The sequence below is a fragment of the Trachymyrmex cornetzi genome, unplaced genomic scaffold, assembly GCF_001594075.2.
Source record: "Trachymyrmex cornetzi isolate Tcor2-1 unplaced genomic scaffold, Tcor1.1 scaffold335, whole genome shotgun sequence".
Classification (NCBI taxonomy): Eukaryota; Metazoa; Arthropoda; class Insecta; order Hymenoptera; family Formicidae; genus Trachymyrmex; species Trachymyrmex cornetzi.
In genome coordinates, this window is record NW_017298058.1 from 1,230,168 (window position 1) to 1,249,870 (window position 19,703).

A 19,703-nucleotide genomic window follows, 5' to 3' on the forward strand; every position below is an offset into this window, starting at 1 on the left:
CAACATAAGATCTTGTTTCTCAGTAAACTAACACATTTTTGTTAATTTTTTAAAATGTCATTTACATATTAATTTGAGAATCATGAAAAAGTAAAAAAAAAATGAAAAAAAGGTTTAAACAAAAATGCCTGTTGCATTCGTGAAAGATATAATTTCAAAAAACAATTAATAAAAAAAATTCTAAATCCCAATTTTTATTCCCGATCCTCACCTAAACAGTTTAATTAAGCTTTAGACGTAAGGCGCTGATCGTTAGCTAGTGCTTGATTCGAATGTTGTGTTGTGTTGTGCATGGCCATAGCAGAGAGCAGTACCGTCGCAGTATCGTATGTCGGGGTGGGGGCCGGTGGGGGCGAGCAAAGTCCCCCGATTTCGTTGCAGAACGAGACAAACGCCACCCCCGCGGCCCCCAACACCCCCGGAGGGGATCCCGGACTGACGGTCTTGCAGCCGCCAGTTTCTCAGCCCCAGGTAGCCTCTGCGATACCGCCGTACTCGACGATGCTTCCAAGTTTCGGACACTACGCCACCGGTGAGTACAACCAAAAACCGCTTGCTTAACCGTTCGTCAAGGACAAGCGCGCTCGTATACCCTTCGGGGGTTGAATCGAGCTCGGCGGTACGTTCAGAGGGTAAGTCAGAGCTCTGTCTGAGGAGCGCTGATTTACCAGTTCGGGGCGATGAGCCACGGACAGTTTTGTCGGAAAGGGTGGCTTTTATCCATTGGAAAAATCACGTATCAATGAAGGATACTGTGATGATATTCTTAATCGACGTGTAATTAAGATAATAAATCTTTTCTTGTGTGTGCCAGTTATATAAATAATTCTCTTTATAACGATATTTTATTTATTTTTTTAAATAGAATTGCTGCAGTTATATTGTTTGGCATCAATTATAACAGTAACTACTATTTCGGTTGAATAACAACAAGTATCATTACAAGCCCACATGTTTCCAGCCTACAAAGTTAAATTGTATCCGAGAATCTAATTTATTCCTTAGTGCACTTTCGCGCAAGTCTACTTGCAAGACCAGTTTCAAGAATTAATTCAGACATTAACATAATGTGTTAATTTTAGAAACGTCGACACTGTCAACCCACGCTAATTAGCTTATCGTCGACTTTTGTTTAGGTGGTGGCGACTATGCGTACAGCGCTGCATATTCCCAATATTCAAGTGCACCGTACAGCGGCTATGGTTATGGAGCAGCGACAAGCGGGTTGCTCAGTAAGTAAACAGTGAGTATGAGTACCGATTAGATTAGGGTTATCGAAATATGAAAATACTAGGAAAATAGGCCGATATTTCGGTAACGCCATATTGATAACTAGAAAGAGAAGTGGTCAGCCGGCCCGTTACACAATCAACTTGCTCGAAGTAATAAACGCGTGAAAGGCAGCCCGTATTCTTTATCCCGTCGAAATTACATGTACGCGATATACGAAGATACGAGCCTGGCAAAAAAACTTTATTTCTAGTTACGCTCATGTAACCGCGCACGCGGACACAATACCTCGCGATCTAAATAGAACTTCCTAGCTTCGTTCCTCGTTAACGCGCGAGCTGCAATTCGATTCATATCAGATAACATCGAACTAGTTCCCCATCGAAGCCACGTCGCGTTCTCCGTACGGTTCTAATATAACCCCGATTCAAACGCCTATCCTTCATAACGTACAAGATTGGCGGCGTTAAGAGGAGATCGCGATACCTCGTGGTGCAAGCATAGAAGAGAGCGCGCATCGCGCGTGCAGATACGAATAGAATAATAAACCTCCTTTTTTTTTCCTTTTCTTATCGGACACGCGATACGCTGCTAACCCGTACCTCGTAACACGTAATATAGATCCGTTTGCGATATCGCAACGCGCTCTTGCCCGCTTCCCCGCGCGCGCGCTCAACTTATTCCTCCTCGTTCTTAATATTCCACGCGAGCGTTACGTGAACGAAGCTATAATTAAACGCGAAAATTAGATAGGCGCATCGCGGAAATTTATTCCATCTTAATTCTACGCGATATGATGCGCATGTATATAAACACAGAATGGGAAAAGTTGTTGTGGCGAAAACGCGGCTGAATATGCAACGTTACAAATTGCGCGTAGAACGTAAAATGTATAGGAGGGTACGACTCAAGGAGATATTTCATTCGTGGATACGAATACATCAATTGAGCCTGCTTTTATATGTATATATATATATATAAATGTTAAATAGGGTATTGTATACGCAGGTATAGGGAAACCCACAAATTCTATGCGTGATGAACGTAATCGCTTCTCGTTCTAGACTCCACGTACTACTATTGCAACGGAGACACGTCCACTCATACATCGCAGCAGGGCGGCGGCGGTTGTACCAGCGGTGGTCCGGAAAGCAGCGCCGACGTGGCAAGTCGTTCGCCTCTGGCGGCCACCAGGGCTAGCAGCGGGGCCAGCGCGGCCTCGCCGACCGGAAGCGCCTGCACGAAGCCGGACCACACCTCCGCCACACCGACGGACCTCTACCTGGCTTGATGATTGAACCACACGACGGGACTCTCGACCGAACGTTCCCCAATGGTCAGCGGAGAGACAGTGAGCTGCGACAATGGACGCCATATCACGAAGAGACACCATCTCGACATTAAGCAATGATCTCCTTTTAACTGCTTTGGGAATGCGCGATGGAAAATTCAGAGTGCGAAAGATATCGGTGAATCTACAGGGAAGAATGTACCGAAGAAGAGAAGAAGAAGAAGAAGATTAGGATGACTCGCGACGAGGAACGTTAAATCGAATCTAGAATTAGCTGCGCTCGGAGTTTTAAATTCCATTGCGTTCAAGATGAATAACAGGACTTGGGAATTTGTTCTAATCGAGCGCGCGACGTGATTCCGCGCAAAATGAGCTTGACGCGAGTGACGGTCACGTCAGAGTACTGGCGTATACAGGGTTCCCTCGTATTGCCACTGTTCTTCGCAGTATAAACGCGTTTCCTTCTATGTTTTATTTATTAATCGCAATCCGAAGAATCATCGACCGGTTGACTTATCGATTGTTAATGGTGGCGATGCGAGTGAATTTCGAATGTTCGAAAGCGTTGAAGACGGCGTCGCCGCTCTCTGGAGAGCCGCGGTGGTAGGTAGTTTAATTTAATGATCCTCAGTTAGTGTAATTTCCACGCGGTGGTCGTGACCGCCCTCGTGAGCGCGCGCTCGCGTGGCACACATAGTCGCCGACCATGTAAATATATATAAATTGAACATATATAAATAAGAATAAAAAATATATATATATATATATATATATTATACATATGATTCGTGTAAACAAAGTCAAGCGCCCCAACGGCACGTTTTTCTCTCCTGTAGGCACGACGACCCCTCACCCCTTTAAGAATATCGTAGAAAATAACACGATAAGTTTGAGATTTTTAAATCAGGAGTCGACTGTAATGATCACTACTGTTAAGGATATTATATATATTTTTTGTAGAAACCAAAGACCATATACACACGCGCGAGTAAACTCAACACATGCACGTACACATGCGTACATACGCACGCACGCAGCACGCACCGACATAAGCATGTACATCATACGGATCGTCGAACGAACGAGCACGTCGCGCAGTTGCGGCAAAAAAGCGTCACGTTTGCGCCGGTTTTGAGCGGCCTCTTCACACGGATGAGTAATGCGTAGTTGCGAGCGGCGTGTAGGATCGACATAAAAATTGAAAAAAAACAAACGAGAGATTATAATTATTTCAAAGATAACTTATTACTTAAAAAGATTCAAAGAATTGATATTGAAAAAAATCATTTTTAATTTTGCTAAGGTGGTAAGTACGTGCTAACCGCGAACTATGTCGTGATACCGATCACTATTGTACGGAGGGCTTTCTTGCTTATTCGTGGTAATTAGCGCAAGTCGGCGCGTGGACACTTCCTCGACAGCCCGACGATCACGCTCGTTCTCCCGTTCCGTTCGGCGCATTCGCCACGCTTCCGCTTTACAGCGGAAGTCGTACTAGTTCCCGTTCGTCGTCGGGCGGAACGCGCGGGAGAAGATTATCACGAAGGCGCAATTAGCGTTGGGCGTCAGAGATTTTTTAATGAGAAAAATTACATTTCACTAAGCGCACGCGCGTTCTTTGATTTAATTACCGTGTTAATCATTGATGCCTCAACGGCACGCGCTACAGATTTCATGCGTCTCGAATTTACTCAGCTTGCCGGATAATTTTGTAGATTGGAAATTATTTGACAATTCTACTTAATCCGACAATTTCTAGTCACATTCGAAAGAGATGCGCTAGTAAACCAAATATTGCATATTGAAATAAATGAAACAGTAAATTAAATGACGAATATAATAATGTTATAAAACATTCTTTCAATTCATTAGTGTCGATCCAAAGCGTGCTCGCAAAATCGAAATTGTTATTGATCCCAGTCAATTGATAAAATTTTTGAACCTCTCGCGCGATGTTCCGTCCGTGTCGATAGCCTTTTATCAAATAATTAAACTTTATTATTTTTATCGCGAAAATCATTTTATCTCTGTTGTCTGTGTTACGCTCTTTTGCACTTTAATTCGATTTATCATAAAATTAATGAGATTGCAACTGACATTTTTAAATTGCTAATCAAATCGTAATTATGATATCTATTGCTTGCAATTATAATGTGCCACGATAGCACAATAAAGCCCTGCAGAAAGGAAAAACGCAGACGCTAAAAAAAACGTTGAAACGCGAGATTTTTATTTGCTGTAATCCCAGTAACAATTTTATCGGCTCGGCATTGCTAAATGAAAGACATTTGTATCAGGAAAAAGTTTAAGGAATAATTCAGCGCGTGCATGCACGAGATATATTTGAATTTCAATTGACCAAACATCGGCTGGATCATTGTGTCCGATGTTCGGTACGATTTTTTTGCCTTACTTATTGTTACTTTATCGCTATTATCATAATGAAGCTGATTATTAATTATTATTCTATTTGCTATTTTCACTATTTTCATTATTTTATCATTATTATTATATTTTATTATTATCATTATCATCATTATATTATTTAATACGTTTATTATTTATTAATTGTAATGATGACCTATGTGTAATAAGTTTTGCCAAAGAATCCGTTGAGAGAGCAATATTGCATAAACGTTTTATAGTCTCCATAGGAGGAAAAGCTGATGAAGAGCACAAAAACAATTGTAATACGGAATTGAATATAAAAGATACGAAGAGAAAAACGACTGTGTGCGGCATTCGAGCGATGAGCGGAATTGCGAATTCGTTTGTTGCGAATTATGTATTTGCTAATCGGAAATTTCAACTCAAACGCCGCAGCCGCGCATTTTTAATCGAGCACACACGACTATTTCATTTTACTTTATTTGTTCCGTGTGATATTCTTGTTCCGTGCGCCGCTCTTGCCGAGTCTCGCTGTTGATACTTGCAAACAAAACTCTGTACATCCTTTTTAAATAAATATGAGGTTTATATATGAAATTTATTTCAACAATATCTAGTACCCTATAATTAAATTTTGCATGTACTATAAATAATACTTTTAAATGTAACATCCGATTAATTGTTGAAGAAATCAAATATAAGCAATCTGCAAAAATATTTTCAAAAATAATACAAGAAAAAAATATCTTTAAAAACTTAATATTTTTTCTTTTCACAAATCATCTAGAAATACTGAAAAATCTTAGAAAATCTGAAGAAAATTATCTCCGTCCTACTATATTGCATATGTATTATAAAACATAAAAACTAAAGATACAATTATAAATTATATCACTATTATAAATTTTGTTATATGGAGTTGAAAATATAATAAACATGAAAATACAAATAAACTTGCTGAAATATAAACAAAAGTGAATAAAGCTATTAAAAGCGAAAATATTAAAGCTATCTTTTTTTTGTAAATATAGTACAATATAAAAATACTTTTTATTCATATCAAGTAATCATTTTGTAAATCATTCATATCAAGTATCATTTTGTAAAACAAAATAACAGCATAAAAGTTTATTGATAATTCATGAAAATGTGCGTTTAGCGACATCTGTTTCGAGCAATATACACTCTTATGTAGACACTATAGAGAAAAAAAATCAATAATTAATATAATTAAAGGAAAAAATATAGCTTTAATAAATTTTATGGAAGACACTATAGAGAAAAATATATTGCATTATATCAGCTATATTTTTATATACAAATTCTTTGTTTATTAACGCACTGTACTGATGGTAATGCATCTCTAGTCGTGAACGTGCATTTCTCCCTTATCGGCGTTATGCAACTACGGTATCATATACAGTAGAGTGTATACTTATAATTAGTGTTGTTTCCGTTCTATAAAGATTAATTATTAGATCAATTAGGCGTGGGTAAGAATCGATACAGATAGAATGTAATTATTTTCCTTTTTATATAATATCATTATTATGTTTAATAACATATACATTCCTGAAACATCTTGTAAAAAATAGATATTTACGTATACATAAACAAGCAGAATGAATATTATTTTATGTTTCAATGTCCAACTGCTCCTTATATTCGAAATTGTACAATTGTCTTATCGTTAAATATAATGAAATAGACACACACTTTACTGCTTTTACGTTTATGGCTCATTTATTATAAACATAACTTTCAGCGCCGCCCCGTCCGAAACCTGCAATCACAGCGATCATCATTTCATTACGCAAATCTTTAATATTAGAAGTGCAGCAAATATTACTTAATTTGAAAATAGTATAAAGAGCAATGAGATGCGCACGTAAATGGATGGAATAAGGAAGATGTACATTAATTTAATATATTAAATGCAGGACGGCGATGTTCTACGAGAGAGAAGGGTTTTGAATATGAAACAGTTTTAGAGGAAACGAAGCGTATCGCTCGAACCGAGACGAAAATTTCCATTTACCTCCTGGACCGAACAGGGCTGAATAGCAAGGGTGATTGCAGTAGGGTTTCCCTTCGTGCTCGGCATGACCCCCGGGTGTTAAGGTCTTATTGCATTTCTCGCAGCGTAAACACGAACCGTGCCAATCTTTGCCTAAGGATGTCTTCCTCTCGGCTGCAACATAAGATGAATGTTAACGCGCGCGTCCCGGTGTAACATAAAAGACGGTACACCGCAACGAAACTAGTCACGCTTTCCATATTAAATTTTATGTTTCTACAGTAATGTGGTATTTGTATTAGAATATCGTTTCCTCCCTTTGCCGCAAAGATGATCGCTGCAAGAAATAGAAATTAGTAGACATGCATAGTATTTTAAAAGAATGATGAAAAAATATTTTATGTTAATATAACGTTGATGGAATGATATCTGAAATAAAGTAAAATAATTAAAAACTTAAAAGGCGAACAATACAATGAAAAATATTCTCATTTAATACAATAAAAAGGAATAATTTATCTAACAACATTATATTAACCATCGTTTATTTTCAACAAAACTTAAAATGAAAGAATCAACTTCATGCGGCCTGAGCACATTGCCGCATCGCCTCGTCTGTATCGCGGATGATGAGAAGGATAAGTAGATGATAGAATCCTTCCATTAGCAATTTCATAATTAGAAACTCCAATATTGAAGTCCCGATGGGATCGATCGTCGTCTGTTATTCATTAAAGGCGTGAATGCGAAACATACTCCGAACTTGTTTCATAAAGGATTTCATGTCGTCGACAGAGATTTAAAAAAAATTCTTAAACCTTCATATGCGAGTCACATTATACATGTACCTCACTTAATTCCCAAATGCATCTGCAAGCATTAGTGTGCGTGCGTATGTACGAAAGGGACACAATAGAATTGTCGGAAAAAAAGATGGAATGATACCAATGAGAAAGCAACGAGAGCGTTGATTTAACTTTTTTAAGGGAATTGAGAATTTTGAAGCATTCCTTCAGATATTAAAATTATCAAATTTTATATTAATACTTTATACATATTTCATTTTTAAAATTAATTCAAACTTATAAATTCTAAATATTTGTAAAGATAATAGTTGTCATACTTGAAATAAGATAGATTTATCATTTAAAAACTGTGCAATTGCCAGTTATTCAGATAAGATTAATCATATATGAGATCAAACACGTCGATAAAGACAAGTTCTCAGTTTGCTAAGAGTCATTGACTCTGCGGCATAATGCCACGAATAAAATACGATTTTCGGAGCTTTTTGTATTAGCCTAACATTGACATTTCAATGACTTCTAATATCTTCTTTCTTATATGTATAAATTCGCGCAACAATTTGACGGAAGACTCGTGAAAGCCGAAAACCGATTTTTCTTTTCTTCCGTTGCGTCACGGCAGCATATCGCGCCATTACAGCATATCAAACCTGCAGGAGAGACAAAAATGAGGCAAGAACCACAGCGGGACTGGTGGTTGCATTCAAACGCTTCACCGTGTCTAAGAAGAAGCACAAAGGGCGGCGGTAGCGCCAGCGAGGGAAATTGGAAAATGACGAGACGAGCGCGGTGGGTGCATCGGCGAAGAAAGGATGCGTCGATGAAAGCGAGGTGTAGCGGAGAATGAGGAATAGCAACGTATAGAAGGAGAGAGTGAAAAAAGAAAAATGAAAGAGAGCGAGAGAGAGAGAGAGAGAGAGAGCACGCGCGCGCGCAGTGTATCGTGGGTAAGAAGGGTACGCGCATAAAGGGCCATTAGTTAATTAACTCCTAATTATCTGGCGACGGAGAAGCGAGTGCATAATCGTCAGCATTCGCCGAGTTGCGCATCGCACCGGTAACGTGCGAAAAGGCAGAGACAGTAACGTATGTACGAATCGTTGCGCCCAGGCGCCAAACAATCGACCTCCGCCGCTGATTGCATAGACCCTCGGAACATCGTTCCCCGGCCCTTACGTCTCTTCGTTCTTTTTATCCCTCTTCGTCGACAGAGACCATCCCCTTCACCGCAATCCGCACCCATGCCTGCATCACCCGCGCTCATTTCCTTTCAAACCGCCGTCCACATCATCGTGCCCCTCTCCCCTCCGGAGCCTCCACAGCTTTCACCCCCCCTCTTCAAGATCCCCAGAAAAACAGCTCGGATCTCAGATCTCGCATCTCGGTCTCTTCTCCCTTTCAGCGGGGGTTGCGGTGGAAACCGACCGACTCTTCTCTTCGTGGTTCCTCCTACTACCTTTTCGTGCTGCGACTACGAGACCTGACCATTCTTCTCAGCAAACCTGTTTCGTGTGTCTGTGTTATTAGTATCCATGCGCGCGATATACTATGTTTCCTTTGTGTTATCCTCATGGCTGGACGGTTTATTGTTGCTGTTGCACTCGGAGCAACTCCGTGACTTTCGGCATGGTTTTTTCTTCCTCATTCAGTCGTCTCTCGCGTTATGATTATTTTCTATCTTTCTTTTTCTCTGTTTTACCTTACATTAGCATAATAGTTCTCTATGCGAGATATTTAAGTATTATATGCATAAATTAATTTTTTTCTATGTATAGAAAATAATAGAAAAAATTCGATAAAATATAAACATACAAGTGTAATACAACTGTTTGTGCAAAAGGTCCCAATAATTTGCATGTTTTTGAGCATTTTATGTAAAAAAGGTGTCATTCGTATGTTCGTGACGCATCAGAAATCTATTTCCATCAATCTATTTCCATCAATGGTCAATGGGCTTTAAAAAAAAAAAAACAAGATGCATAACCTCGATTAAAAATCGAACGTCTAAACGCAAAATTTGTGCGCGATAATCTTTTTGGAATCACGCTTTTATTTATTAATAGAATGGGATAAATATATTAGATTTTTTTTGTAGCTACAACAGCTTTGAAATCCAAAAAAATATCTTGAATTTCGTAAAAAAGTGCACAATACTACAGAATTGTCCGTCCACATTGTTTATTTATGATTGAATAGAGTTACTATGCGCGATGCGCACTTTAAAGTGCATAGTCAACTATAGATAATGTTATCGCAACATTTTGTCCACGACTTACGATACAAGTATTACAACAACCGGTATAATACCGAAGTGCATTTAAGAAGGTTTCGAGGTCGTCTCCTCGTTTTCAAGAAGTATCGTTGATAGCGGTTGACCAATTTTCAAAGTAAAACTGATTAAAGTCGAATCGTGGCACGCATCGATAAAGAATATTGTGTTCAAGTTACTTATTATGAAATGAGAGTGCAACGTTACGCCGTAGACTTAATTTCATGTAAATACGGCGGCGCCTCCTCTCGCAGGTGCTGCAGCTCCTGTTACACAACTATGGATTGAGTTTATTCTATAGAAACTGACTGGATTACTCATTCACTACACTCGTAGTAAACTGGAGTCTGTATGAGTGAAACTGACATAATGTTTGCTGTAGTGGATTCCGAGGTCGTTCAATGATATCATTGATGTCGTCACCGCACGTTTACCATTTCAAGTATATTTATGTTCTTTTGATTCTATGCCTTTCTTGTTGACTCTTAATCCAGACACAATAAGAGTTGATAAGAATATTTCGTACTGTAAACTAAACTTTGATAATTTATGAAAATTTTCGAGGAGAGTCAAAGTAAAATATAGGTAAATAACACGCAAAAGTTAAACATTGACGTTTCACAATATTATGTCTTATTTATCAAATGTGATTTCTGCTGTATCTTTCAGGAAGACTGAAATGATAATATAAGGATATGATTGTATAGCTAATTTTGGATAAAATTGATGTAAAGCATAAAATTATGTTTCGCACGCGTACATCGCTTTAATCGTTTTCTATCAAATGACGCATATATGTACTTAGAAGTGGATCGTGTTTATCATATAATACGTTTATCAACATAAGATATTTAATAACCTCTTCTCTATTCATTGTGTGCTATAATCGATGTAATATAAATAATTTATTCGTATTTATAAAACACAGCAATATCCAAAAATTATGAAAAATTAAATTGTATCATTTTCAGCGTTCTTTATTTCCACTCTTGTATATATATATAAAACGACATGAAAGAATAATTCGAATATAAAAATATATTGTAAGAGTGAAATTTCTGTAAATCAAAATATTTCATTTCGGTAGCTTTCAATGCTACGGACATGTAAAATGACCTTTGCTCACGATGATTAGCTTATGCTAACAATTGTACAAAGTACAATTCTTCGTATCGACAGCATCGAACACTCGGCTCAAATAGTACTGGTTTCAATATTTTGTAACTATATTGATATTACAATAATAATCGTCATCTTACCGAAATATACTGGCTTGTCGCACTTTGGACAATTCGGCATCTCGTTATGTGTCGTGACGAAACCGGCTTCTACTTCAACGAGGTTGTCTGTCTAACAGAAGGATGCTCTCAGCAGCGTGGTCAGACGCGTACTGGCCCTGAGAGCTTGGCAAGGTAACGCAACACTCTCCAGTTGATTGAGCGTGTGAACGTGTGTTAAGACTAACGGCTGTACGAATACACGAGAGCCCGACCACGGCGGTGTGTGTTTAAGCATCGTGCAAATGTTACCTGCTCATAGTTATATAATGTACGAACATTTATCGTGTCTGCATATACATGCACGGAAAGAACAATTTGGAAATATCTAAAAATTTAGTTAAATACAACTTTAAAAATAATTTTATTAGACTAACAAAATAATAATATAGGACTTTCAAATATAATGGATAATAACGCAAAAAAGTTTTGACATTCTCGCAACCGGCTTGAGTGTCCAATATAATTATTTTGATGGTCCAACAAAATTATTTTCAGATCTATATCTACCTCAATTTTTAGATAGCAAACTCTTTGTGCATTTTATTTAAATCCACGTTTTAATTAAAATTTGTTTCAATAGAAAATATCGAAATATAAATAATTTTGATTAAAAATCTACTAAGAAAAACTTTAAATTAATAAAAATAAAATATTGGTAAATAAAAAGAAAGCAGAAGAGAGAAGTGGAGAATTTAGGACACCTTGTACATGTACAGATATTGGAGCAATAACGGAGAGACTCGAGGTTTGAGGCTTCGTTCAATACGTTCGCTTACTTTCTTTGGCTGAAGTAATCCCGTTAGCTATTGTTTAACAAATTCGTTATCAAAATTGTGCGACGCAAAGGTTCACGAGTATCCAGATCGATAGTTTGATTATGCGCGAATAACGGAGCTGTTCGAAGTATCGAACGACGGAATGCACTCGCTTCGAAGGTATTTACTCATAAAACTGCAACGCGATACCCGCGAAATTAATTAATTATCGGAATTTGGGTCGGGGAGCTACGCCGTGCAACGCCAGAGCGTAGCCAGAGGGCGATGTGGGAAATGCCGCTGTAAATTTTGGAATTTATTTTAACGAGATTATACAAATATCTGGTCGAGAGTTATTCGCTATCGTTCAAAAATTCAACTGCAGTCTTTACTTTTTATAATGTGTATATATACATATTATATGGACGCTCTAACAGAAAACGAAGTTTTTAATAACAGCTGCGAGAGCAAAACGTTGAAAATCCGAAAATATGTGTAATTATAAGTTAATTAGTTATTTACAAACTACGGAATTTTATTGTAACATCATGTTAATTTATATTAATAATTTCGACTAAAGTTATTGATGCAAATTAACGTGATATTAAAACAAAATCGTATCAAAATAAAAAACACTAATCATATCCTTTACCACATCCGGCTGAGGTGATTAGATTTTCGTTAATTACGCGCATTGTGCGTCAGTTTCTCACAAGCATTAGGGCGTCTTGGATCGATCAATTCATGCTGTTGACGCAAAAGAACGGAAAAATTACCATGCAAGAATACGATCCGGATCATATCGGGCTCATATTAGCGATCGAGAATGGGAAATTTGATAAGGCGAATGAAATTTTAACGAGTGATAGCGAAAATAGATATGTGCGTCCTGTGGGTACCCTTCAAGTGACAGCCCTGCAGATAGCTGCGTGGCAGGGTAATATAGATCTGTTGAATCGACTCTACAAGAAAGGCGCTGACATAAACAGCACAGATAAAATTGGCAGATGTGCCCTTTATTACGCCGCACACAATGGTAATACTGACGTGACAAAGTGGCTTCTTCAACACGGAGGTTACATCGATGTCAAAGTCGGTATCTATTTGTGTACTAAGGACATCCCATATTCTTCGCTGACAAAATCCTATCTGATGGGAAAGAAAGTTCGTACCGCGAAAATAATTCGCAAATTTGCACTGCAGTAAATTCTGTAAAACTTTTAGAGTGAATTGTCACTCTGAAGAATAAAATCTCGCTCTTTAAGATTGAAAATTGAGCTACTTTTTCCAAGACTGACTTAATTTTCACTCTTTAGAGTGAGATTTCAGTCTAAAGAATTTAGAAGAAAGAATAAAACACAGAAATTATGTTTCCGACGTTTTAGTTGCCGTTACCCGTATGCTGGGGAAGAACGCCATTGCACGAGGCGGTAAAAAATAATCACGCAGACGTCGTGCGCGTTTTGGTGGAAGGTGGTGCGGATGTAAACGTTAAAGACGAGCGCCTGATTACCCCGTTGCTCTTAGCAGGAAGCGCGGTGAATCGCGATGATCTCAATGAGATGACTAAGTTCGTCGAGATCGTTAGGATCCTGGTCGCCGCGAAGGTGTTGGTTGACATTATTCACCCGGACACAGGTATTAGTCAATCAATAGAGCGTTATGCAACATTGATAGAACCGTACTGTATCATCGTTGCGGTTTATACTTACTAAGACTGTTATTTTTAACAACTTCGAAGCTTCGAAAAATATATTTGTGAGAATAGAAAAAATGAAAATATTTTCGAAAATATATTTATACATTTTTTAATGAAAATATATTCATTGCTATTAAATATATTAAATTAATAATTGTATAATTTTGACTCTTCAAAGTTTCGAAGATTGAAATATTAAAGAGTTTAAAAAGTTTCGAAACATTGAGGTTCGAATGTCGAAGTCTTCGAAATAAGCCATCAGCTCTATACTTTATACCTTATTTATATCTGATCACAAATCCGTCACTATTAACCCTCGAACGGCACACATGGGTCTTTCGTGTCCATGCTATCTCTAATAGGTTTTATTCCTCATATACCTGTGCGGATGACCCTATGCCCCCCTTCCCCGCCCCCACGAGAAAAATCTTTGTGATGGGGAGAATATAGGGAAGCAACGGCGACAGGGAATCTCTATAGGACTGTTCTTTTTGGCTGAACTTTTGCACCGGTTCATATTTCTTTCTCCTCTTTCTTCCTGAAGAGAAAAGAAAGAAAGATGAACTGGTGCAAAAGTTCAACGAAAAAGAATAGTCCTAATGTATTGTCGAGCAGTCGCAAAGTTGCGTGAGAAATCGAGAGATCCATATCTAAAGTCGGAACGTGCCTTTTTCACAAGTAAGTGAATTTAGTTATTTTGCTATCTTTGTATTGAGGCTTATTTTATCGTGTCTATATTTTTTTTGCTGTATTCACTGCGGGAAGCCAATATGTGAAGTCCATAGATTACCGATATGCAGCGAATGCATACCATAAAAAAATTTAATATTCTGTAATCACTTTTTAAATATTTCTGTTTGCATTAAAAATAATCACATTTTTGTATTTTAATAAAATCAAAAACTGTTTTTTCTTCAAAAATACTCTATTTGTCCACATTAAAAATATGAAATATTCAGATGCTCAAATAATTGCACTGTTTTTGCATCTGACTCGTGTAATATTTTTTTGTACATATATAGCAAAGTTACAATTTTTATATCAAAACTGAATTATTTTCTCTTTCTGATGTAGGAAATAATTTTCATAATTTTTCTAAACATTTTTTCCAATGTTTGCATAGTAGAATATTTTAGTAGAGACCTTAAAGAATATGTGTGAACTTTTACAGAATTTTTCGAGCACTTTAAGAGCCTTAAAATCGAGTCGGACACGAATGACCCATGTGTGCCGTCCAAAGGTACCGAAAATAAGTGTGTTGTTCGAGGGTTAAAAGAAGTTTAAAAAATAACAATTTACATATTTGTAAAACAATATAAATATAATTACGCTCAATTCTGCTAGGTACTACTGCTTTGCACCATGCGGCGATGTTAGGTAGTGCTGACGCGACGAAGATATTACTGTTAAATGGTGCATGGCCAACATACAAATGCAAGAGCTCCGGAAGCACGCCTCTTCATATCGTCGCGAGTGCAGGGAGTATTGAGACACTAATGGTTCTACTTGAAGCAATGCAATGTCATAATATTGATATTGATACGCGCGATCAGGTTAACTATGTTAGACACTAGTTCGAGAGTAACAAATGCAATTACAAGACGAAATTGTATATTATTCTTATCTATGTAGATCAATCGTACAGCTCTTCATAGAGCGTCTTATCAGGGCCATCGTGAATGTGTACAAGCTTTAATCAATCATGGAGCTAATTTAGCCGCGGTGACGAAGACTGGTGTCACCGCTGTTGATGCTATATTCGCTCATATTTCGCGACCATTGACCTTTTTAACAGATATCTTGGATTCTTGCGTACAAACGACCAATAATTCTCCTTTGGAAAAATATGAGAATGTAAGGATCACTTTGTTTCTCCCATTAAAGGACTCCTTACAGATACAGATATCCTATTTCTTATACTACTACTACTTTTACCAAATTCTAATGAATGGAATGTCTGTTAAAGATCACGGTCGACTTCGGTATATTGGCTCCAAAGCACCAGATGCAAATGGCAGTGGTCACGGCCATTATAGCCGCAGCTTCGGATATAAGACAACTGGCAATATTACAGCATCCACTTGTGGAGACATTTCTCAGACTAAAGTGGGCGAGATTAAGGATACTTTTCTTTCTTCTCATACTTGTACACTTCCTTTTCGTTATTTCTCTCTCAGTCTACGCCATAATATTTGCACATAATGACGCTGGCCACATGGTGACTCGAAGAATCCTGGCGATTTGTTCTTGCATTCTTTTGTTTCACAATACGATTCAAGTTATATTAGAACCCAAGTAAATACGCTTCCGAATAATGAAAATTTGAATTTTTTATTGATTTTTACTTGACATATATTCCTAAACATTCCAGGCATTATTTGAGACAACTTGAGACGTGGCTGTCGCTTATATGCGCCATGCTATCCTTAGTGACATCGATAGCGGGCGAGTTTGTAAAATGTTCAAAGGAAGAAATAAAGTCTCAGCATTGCATGCATTGGGTGCTACATTCTATCAGCATCGCAATCTTGTTGAGTTGGATGCAAATGATGTTATTAATTGGTCGAGTTCCAATGTGGGGATATTACGCACTTATGTTTTCTACCGTGTTGAAGAATATTCTAAAGGTTAGCCGAAGTAATTAATGTATCGGTTTTTTATAAACTAAATTATTTGTACAATTTACACATTTTACAAAAATTCAATTACAAAGTACAAAAATACAATTAACATTTCAAAACTCTCTGCCCTATAAATCCATTTTTCGTCTAGTGCAATAATGACTTTAAACCTTCGTGGTCCCACCTCATGAGAATTTTATGTTGGTCACACAGGGGATAAAATGACCTCAACATTTCAATTGATCGCCGTATTTACAGCTTTTGTCCTTTAAAATCACAAAAATTACTGAACATACTTTAAACATTGTAAAATATAGAAATGCAGTGGCTTTTTAAAACTTTTAATTTTAACATATTTAAAAAAAATCGTAAAGGCTGACGTCTAAGGATATGCGGTTGAAGGTGCAAAAAGGATATTTTAAACTTTGGCTAAATGGCAGTTTAAGTACCGTTTTAAAAAAAACTTTAGAAATATAAAGCCTCACACCTTTTTGGAGTCCCCAGATGATCACGAAGGTTCATTATTGCACTATTTATGTAGGATATTTTATAATATATGTATAACACCGCTAGTAGAAAAAGCGGGTCAAAATGAATAGAAGTTTTTTTATTATTTTGCGATTTTTGCAAAAATTAATAAGAAGTTAATTAATCCTTAGAATACAAGGTACAATTTGGTGCCTCATCCGTCCAAACATGGGTCACCAGAATCCGTCCGTTTTTTTCGCCTATTCAAAATGGTTCAAAAAATCTCTAAAAATTCACTAACATACTTTCAACTTTCTGAAATAAATATTAAAACTTCATTTTGGAAAATAATAAAATGTAGTATAATTTATAATTACCGAAAGACTCAAAGAAACTTGCACGAACAGGAATCGTTCGGTCACTAGTGACCCGACCTTGTACGATAAGGGTTAATAAGTATGTGCGAATGCATGTATCTGTGTGATTCAGTGGCAAAAAACAGTTCAAGTTAAGTATTATTGACCGTTGCTAGAAGCGCGTTCTTCTTAATGTTTCGTCGTGCGTGTGACAACTGTAATCAGTGCGTAAAGCTGCGTCTACAAAACTTAAGCCTTAAGTCGTAAGAAATTGACTAATTATAGACAATTATTCTTCTCACTACGATTGGTCAATTTCTTATGGCTTAAGGCTTAAAGGATAAGTTTTACACTTCAAAATCTCATTGTAAACGCCGCTTTAAAGCCAAAAATACATAGAAAAACGTAAAACATTAAGCGAATTGGACAATCATAGTAGAAAATCTAAGGCAATAAATAGAAGTTTTTTTTACCAATTTACGGTTTTCTTACACTGAGAAAAAAATGCTGCTGATTCAATTAAAGTTCAATATTACGGGCTGTCACTAACATAAGTGATTAATTCATGTATATTTTTATTGACATAAAGGCATAAATTATTATTTCAATAATCAAGCCTTTATGTCAATAAAATATACGCATGAATTAATCATTTATGTTAGCGACAGCCCGTAATATAGACTTTAATTGAATCAACAGCATTTTTTTCTCAGTGTAATAACTAATGAGAAATTAATTCATAAAGATCTGCATCCGCTCGATTGTTGTGACGAAGAAAAGATAGCTCAGCGTAAAGCTCATGGCACGTACAAAAATGTAAGGTAGTAAGAGAATGTAATGTTATTGCCTTAGGTTCTCTATTGTGGCTAATTTATAACAATACCTACTCTCTAAAACCTTTGGAGTAAAATGTAATTCTAAAGAATGACAAAGAATGAACTTTCACTTTTAGAAATTGGCAATTGAGCCACTCTTTTTCAAAACTGAATGAAATTTCACTTTTTAGAATTAGAATTTACTGTGAAAATTTTAGAAAGTCTTATCAGGTACCTTGTATATAAATAAAAAATTCGATGCACAACGAAAGCTGTATAACTCGAATCACTATCAAAATTATTTTTGTGCATGTTCATTAATTTCAAGATTTTATCGTTCATCATCAAAATAGTCGTTCTCACACTTCTTACGACGAATTCTTTAACTACTTACGTGAGCATATGAATATAATCAGATAAAAATAAATCCGAACTTTAAAAATAGTGTCAATAGACGTCACATCAAAATTTATTTTACGCATCACTTTTGCTATTATAACGATATATTGACATTTAACTTTTTAGGTTCTCCTGGCGTTTGGTTACTTGATTGTTGGATTTGCGTTGAGTTTTGCTGTATTATTTCACGGAAACAATCAATTTGACAATTTCTGGAGAGCCATCATAAAAACTGTGGTAATGATGATGGGCGAGTACGAGTATAATGAGCTATTCGAGAGCAATTTTCTATCGGTAACAAGCAGAATCGTCTTTGTCGTCTTCATCATGCTTGCCAGTATCGTTCTGATCAATCTCATGATCGGTCTGGCGGTCAACGATATTCAAGGTCTCGAAAAGGAGGTAGGTATGATGTATAATATTCAGAAATAAAACCGGATTTCATTCCGTTCAATATAGATATCCTCTTAATTGCTAAAAGTTAAACTATGCATGTATAAAAGATGTGCAGATTAGTCAGGATTAATCAGAATCGGAATTAATATTATCATATTAGGGCCACATACGTCGATTATTGAAACAAGCGGAGTTTGTCGCACATTTAGAAAGGGTGACATCACATCGAATCTTTCGTAGCAATTGGCTACATCCCCGTTTAAGAATGCTGTTGCACTCGAGACGCGATATTCCCACAAAAATTACGCTGGTCTCTCGTGAAAATTATTTTCATCATATGAGTCATTTCACGGAGGCGCCTCCTAAGATTTCCGCCGATCTAATAGACGCCTTATTTTTGTTAGCCACCAAGAACAATAAGTATGGATTATACAATTTATGCAAAATATATTTTTTCGTACTTACAGTATCGGAAATTGAAACTATCTAACATAGCGCCGTATTATTTTTTAGTTTAACGGATAAAAACATAGAAACTGACGATATGAAGTTGACTTCCATACTAACCAATTTAGAGGAACAAATCCGGGAATTGAAAACACATTGTGTGTACAACTATCGTAATTTGACAGATCGAAGATTGTCGAAACGACACGGACTCAAAAGAAAACCTGTCCAAAAAAGATATATAAATACTTAATACATTGCATGTACTTGCAACATTGTAATCGTTTTTAGTATGCTGGATGTTAGCCTGTAGGCAACAATATTTACGATCATTAATTAAAGTGCTATACAAAAATTTAATTTTACCTTATTACTACACTAAGAGAAAAATGCAGTAAATTTTAATAAATATTTGTTTGAACAATGCTAGTTGAATATTTACTAAATATATATTTATTTTATACAA

General features: G+C 36.7%; 3 protein-coding genes across 9 annotated transcripts in view; 2 read left to right on the plus strand and 1 right to left on the minus strand.

Moving 5' to 3' along the window:
• The window catches only part of sv (paired box protein shaven), a 110,389-nt gene extending 107,224 nt beyond the window's left edge, over positions 1–3,165 (plus strand). For 4 of the 7 annotated variants that reach the window (XM_018510477.1, XM_018510479.1, XM_018510482.1 and 1 more), the window contains 3 exons: positions 302–532; positions 1,137–1,232; positions 2,295–3,165. In XM_018510477.1, coding sequence (XP_018365979.1) covers positions 302–532; positions 1,137–1,232; positions 2,295–2,521 — 554 coding nt within the window. In that variant the 3' untranslated portion in view covers positions 2,522–3,165. Of the gene's footprint in view, positions 1–301; positions 533–1,136; positions 1,244–2,294 lie in introns of all 7 variants that reach the window. The other 3 variants (XM_018510478.1, XM_018510483.1, XM_018510484.1) reach the window with 2 other exon arrangements.
• A 3,364-nt stretch (positions 3,166–6,529) lies between these two features.
• Positions 6,530–11,405, minus strand: LOC108763031 (cysteine-rich protein 1). Its single transcript, XM_018510319.1, has 3 exons — positions 11,261–11,405; positions 6,948–7,100; positions 6,530–6,692 (listed from the first exon to the last, which is right to left on the minus strand). Exons 1-3 carry the CDS (start codon positions 11,298–11,300, stop codon positions 6,649–6,651), a joined length of 237 nt encoding a protein of 78 aa, XP_018365821.1. The 5' UTR covers positions 11,301–11,405; the 3' UTR covers positions 6,530–6,648.
• A 1,408-nt stretch (positions 11,406–12,813) lies between these two features.
• Positions 12,814–19,490, plus strand: LOC108763020 (transient receptor potential channel pyrexia). The gene is made up of 9 exons (XM_018510307.1): positions 12,814–13,200; positions 13,422–13,674; positions 15,080–15,288; positions 15,368–15,589; positions 15,702–16,030; positions 16,107–16,362; positions 18,521–18,796; positions 18,951–19,210; positions 19,304–19,490. Exons 1-9 carry the CDS (start codon positions 12,814–12,816, stop codon positions 19,488–19,490), a joined length of 2,379 nt encoding a protein of 792 aa, XP_018365809.1.
• Positions 19,491–19,703: the final 213 nt, after the last annotated feature.

What these genes read in the sequence shown, in the direction of transcription:
- LOC108763031 (XM_018510319.1), bottom strand. Translation starts at nt 11,300, where the DNA reads ATGCCGAATTGTCCAAAGTGCGACAAGCCAGTATATTTCG. An exon ending in CGACAAGCCAGTATATTTCG is followed by an intron (nt 7,101 to 11,260) that starts GTAAGATGACGA and finishes CTTATGTTGCAG; the next exon opens with CCGAGAGGAAGACATCCTTA. An exon ending in AGCCCTGTTCGGTCCAGGAG is followed by an intron (nt 6,693 to 6,947) that starts GTAAATGGAAAT and finishes CTGTGATTGCAG; the next exon opens with GTTTCGGACGGGGCGGCGCT.
- LOC108763020 (XM_018510307.1), top strand. Translation starts at nt 12,814, where the DNA reads ATGCAAGAATACGATCCGGATCATATCGGGCTCATATTAGCGATCGAG. An exon ending in TGTTGAAGAATATTCTAAAG is followed by an intron (nt 16,363 to 18,520) that starts GTTAGCCGAAGT and finishes TTAACTTTTTAG; the next exon opens with GTTCTCCTGGCGTTTGGTTA. An exon ending in TTAGCCACCAAGAACAATAA is followed by an intron (nt 19,211 to 19,303) that starts GTATGGATTATA and finishes ATTATTTTTTAG; the next exon opens with TTTAACGGATAAAAACATAG.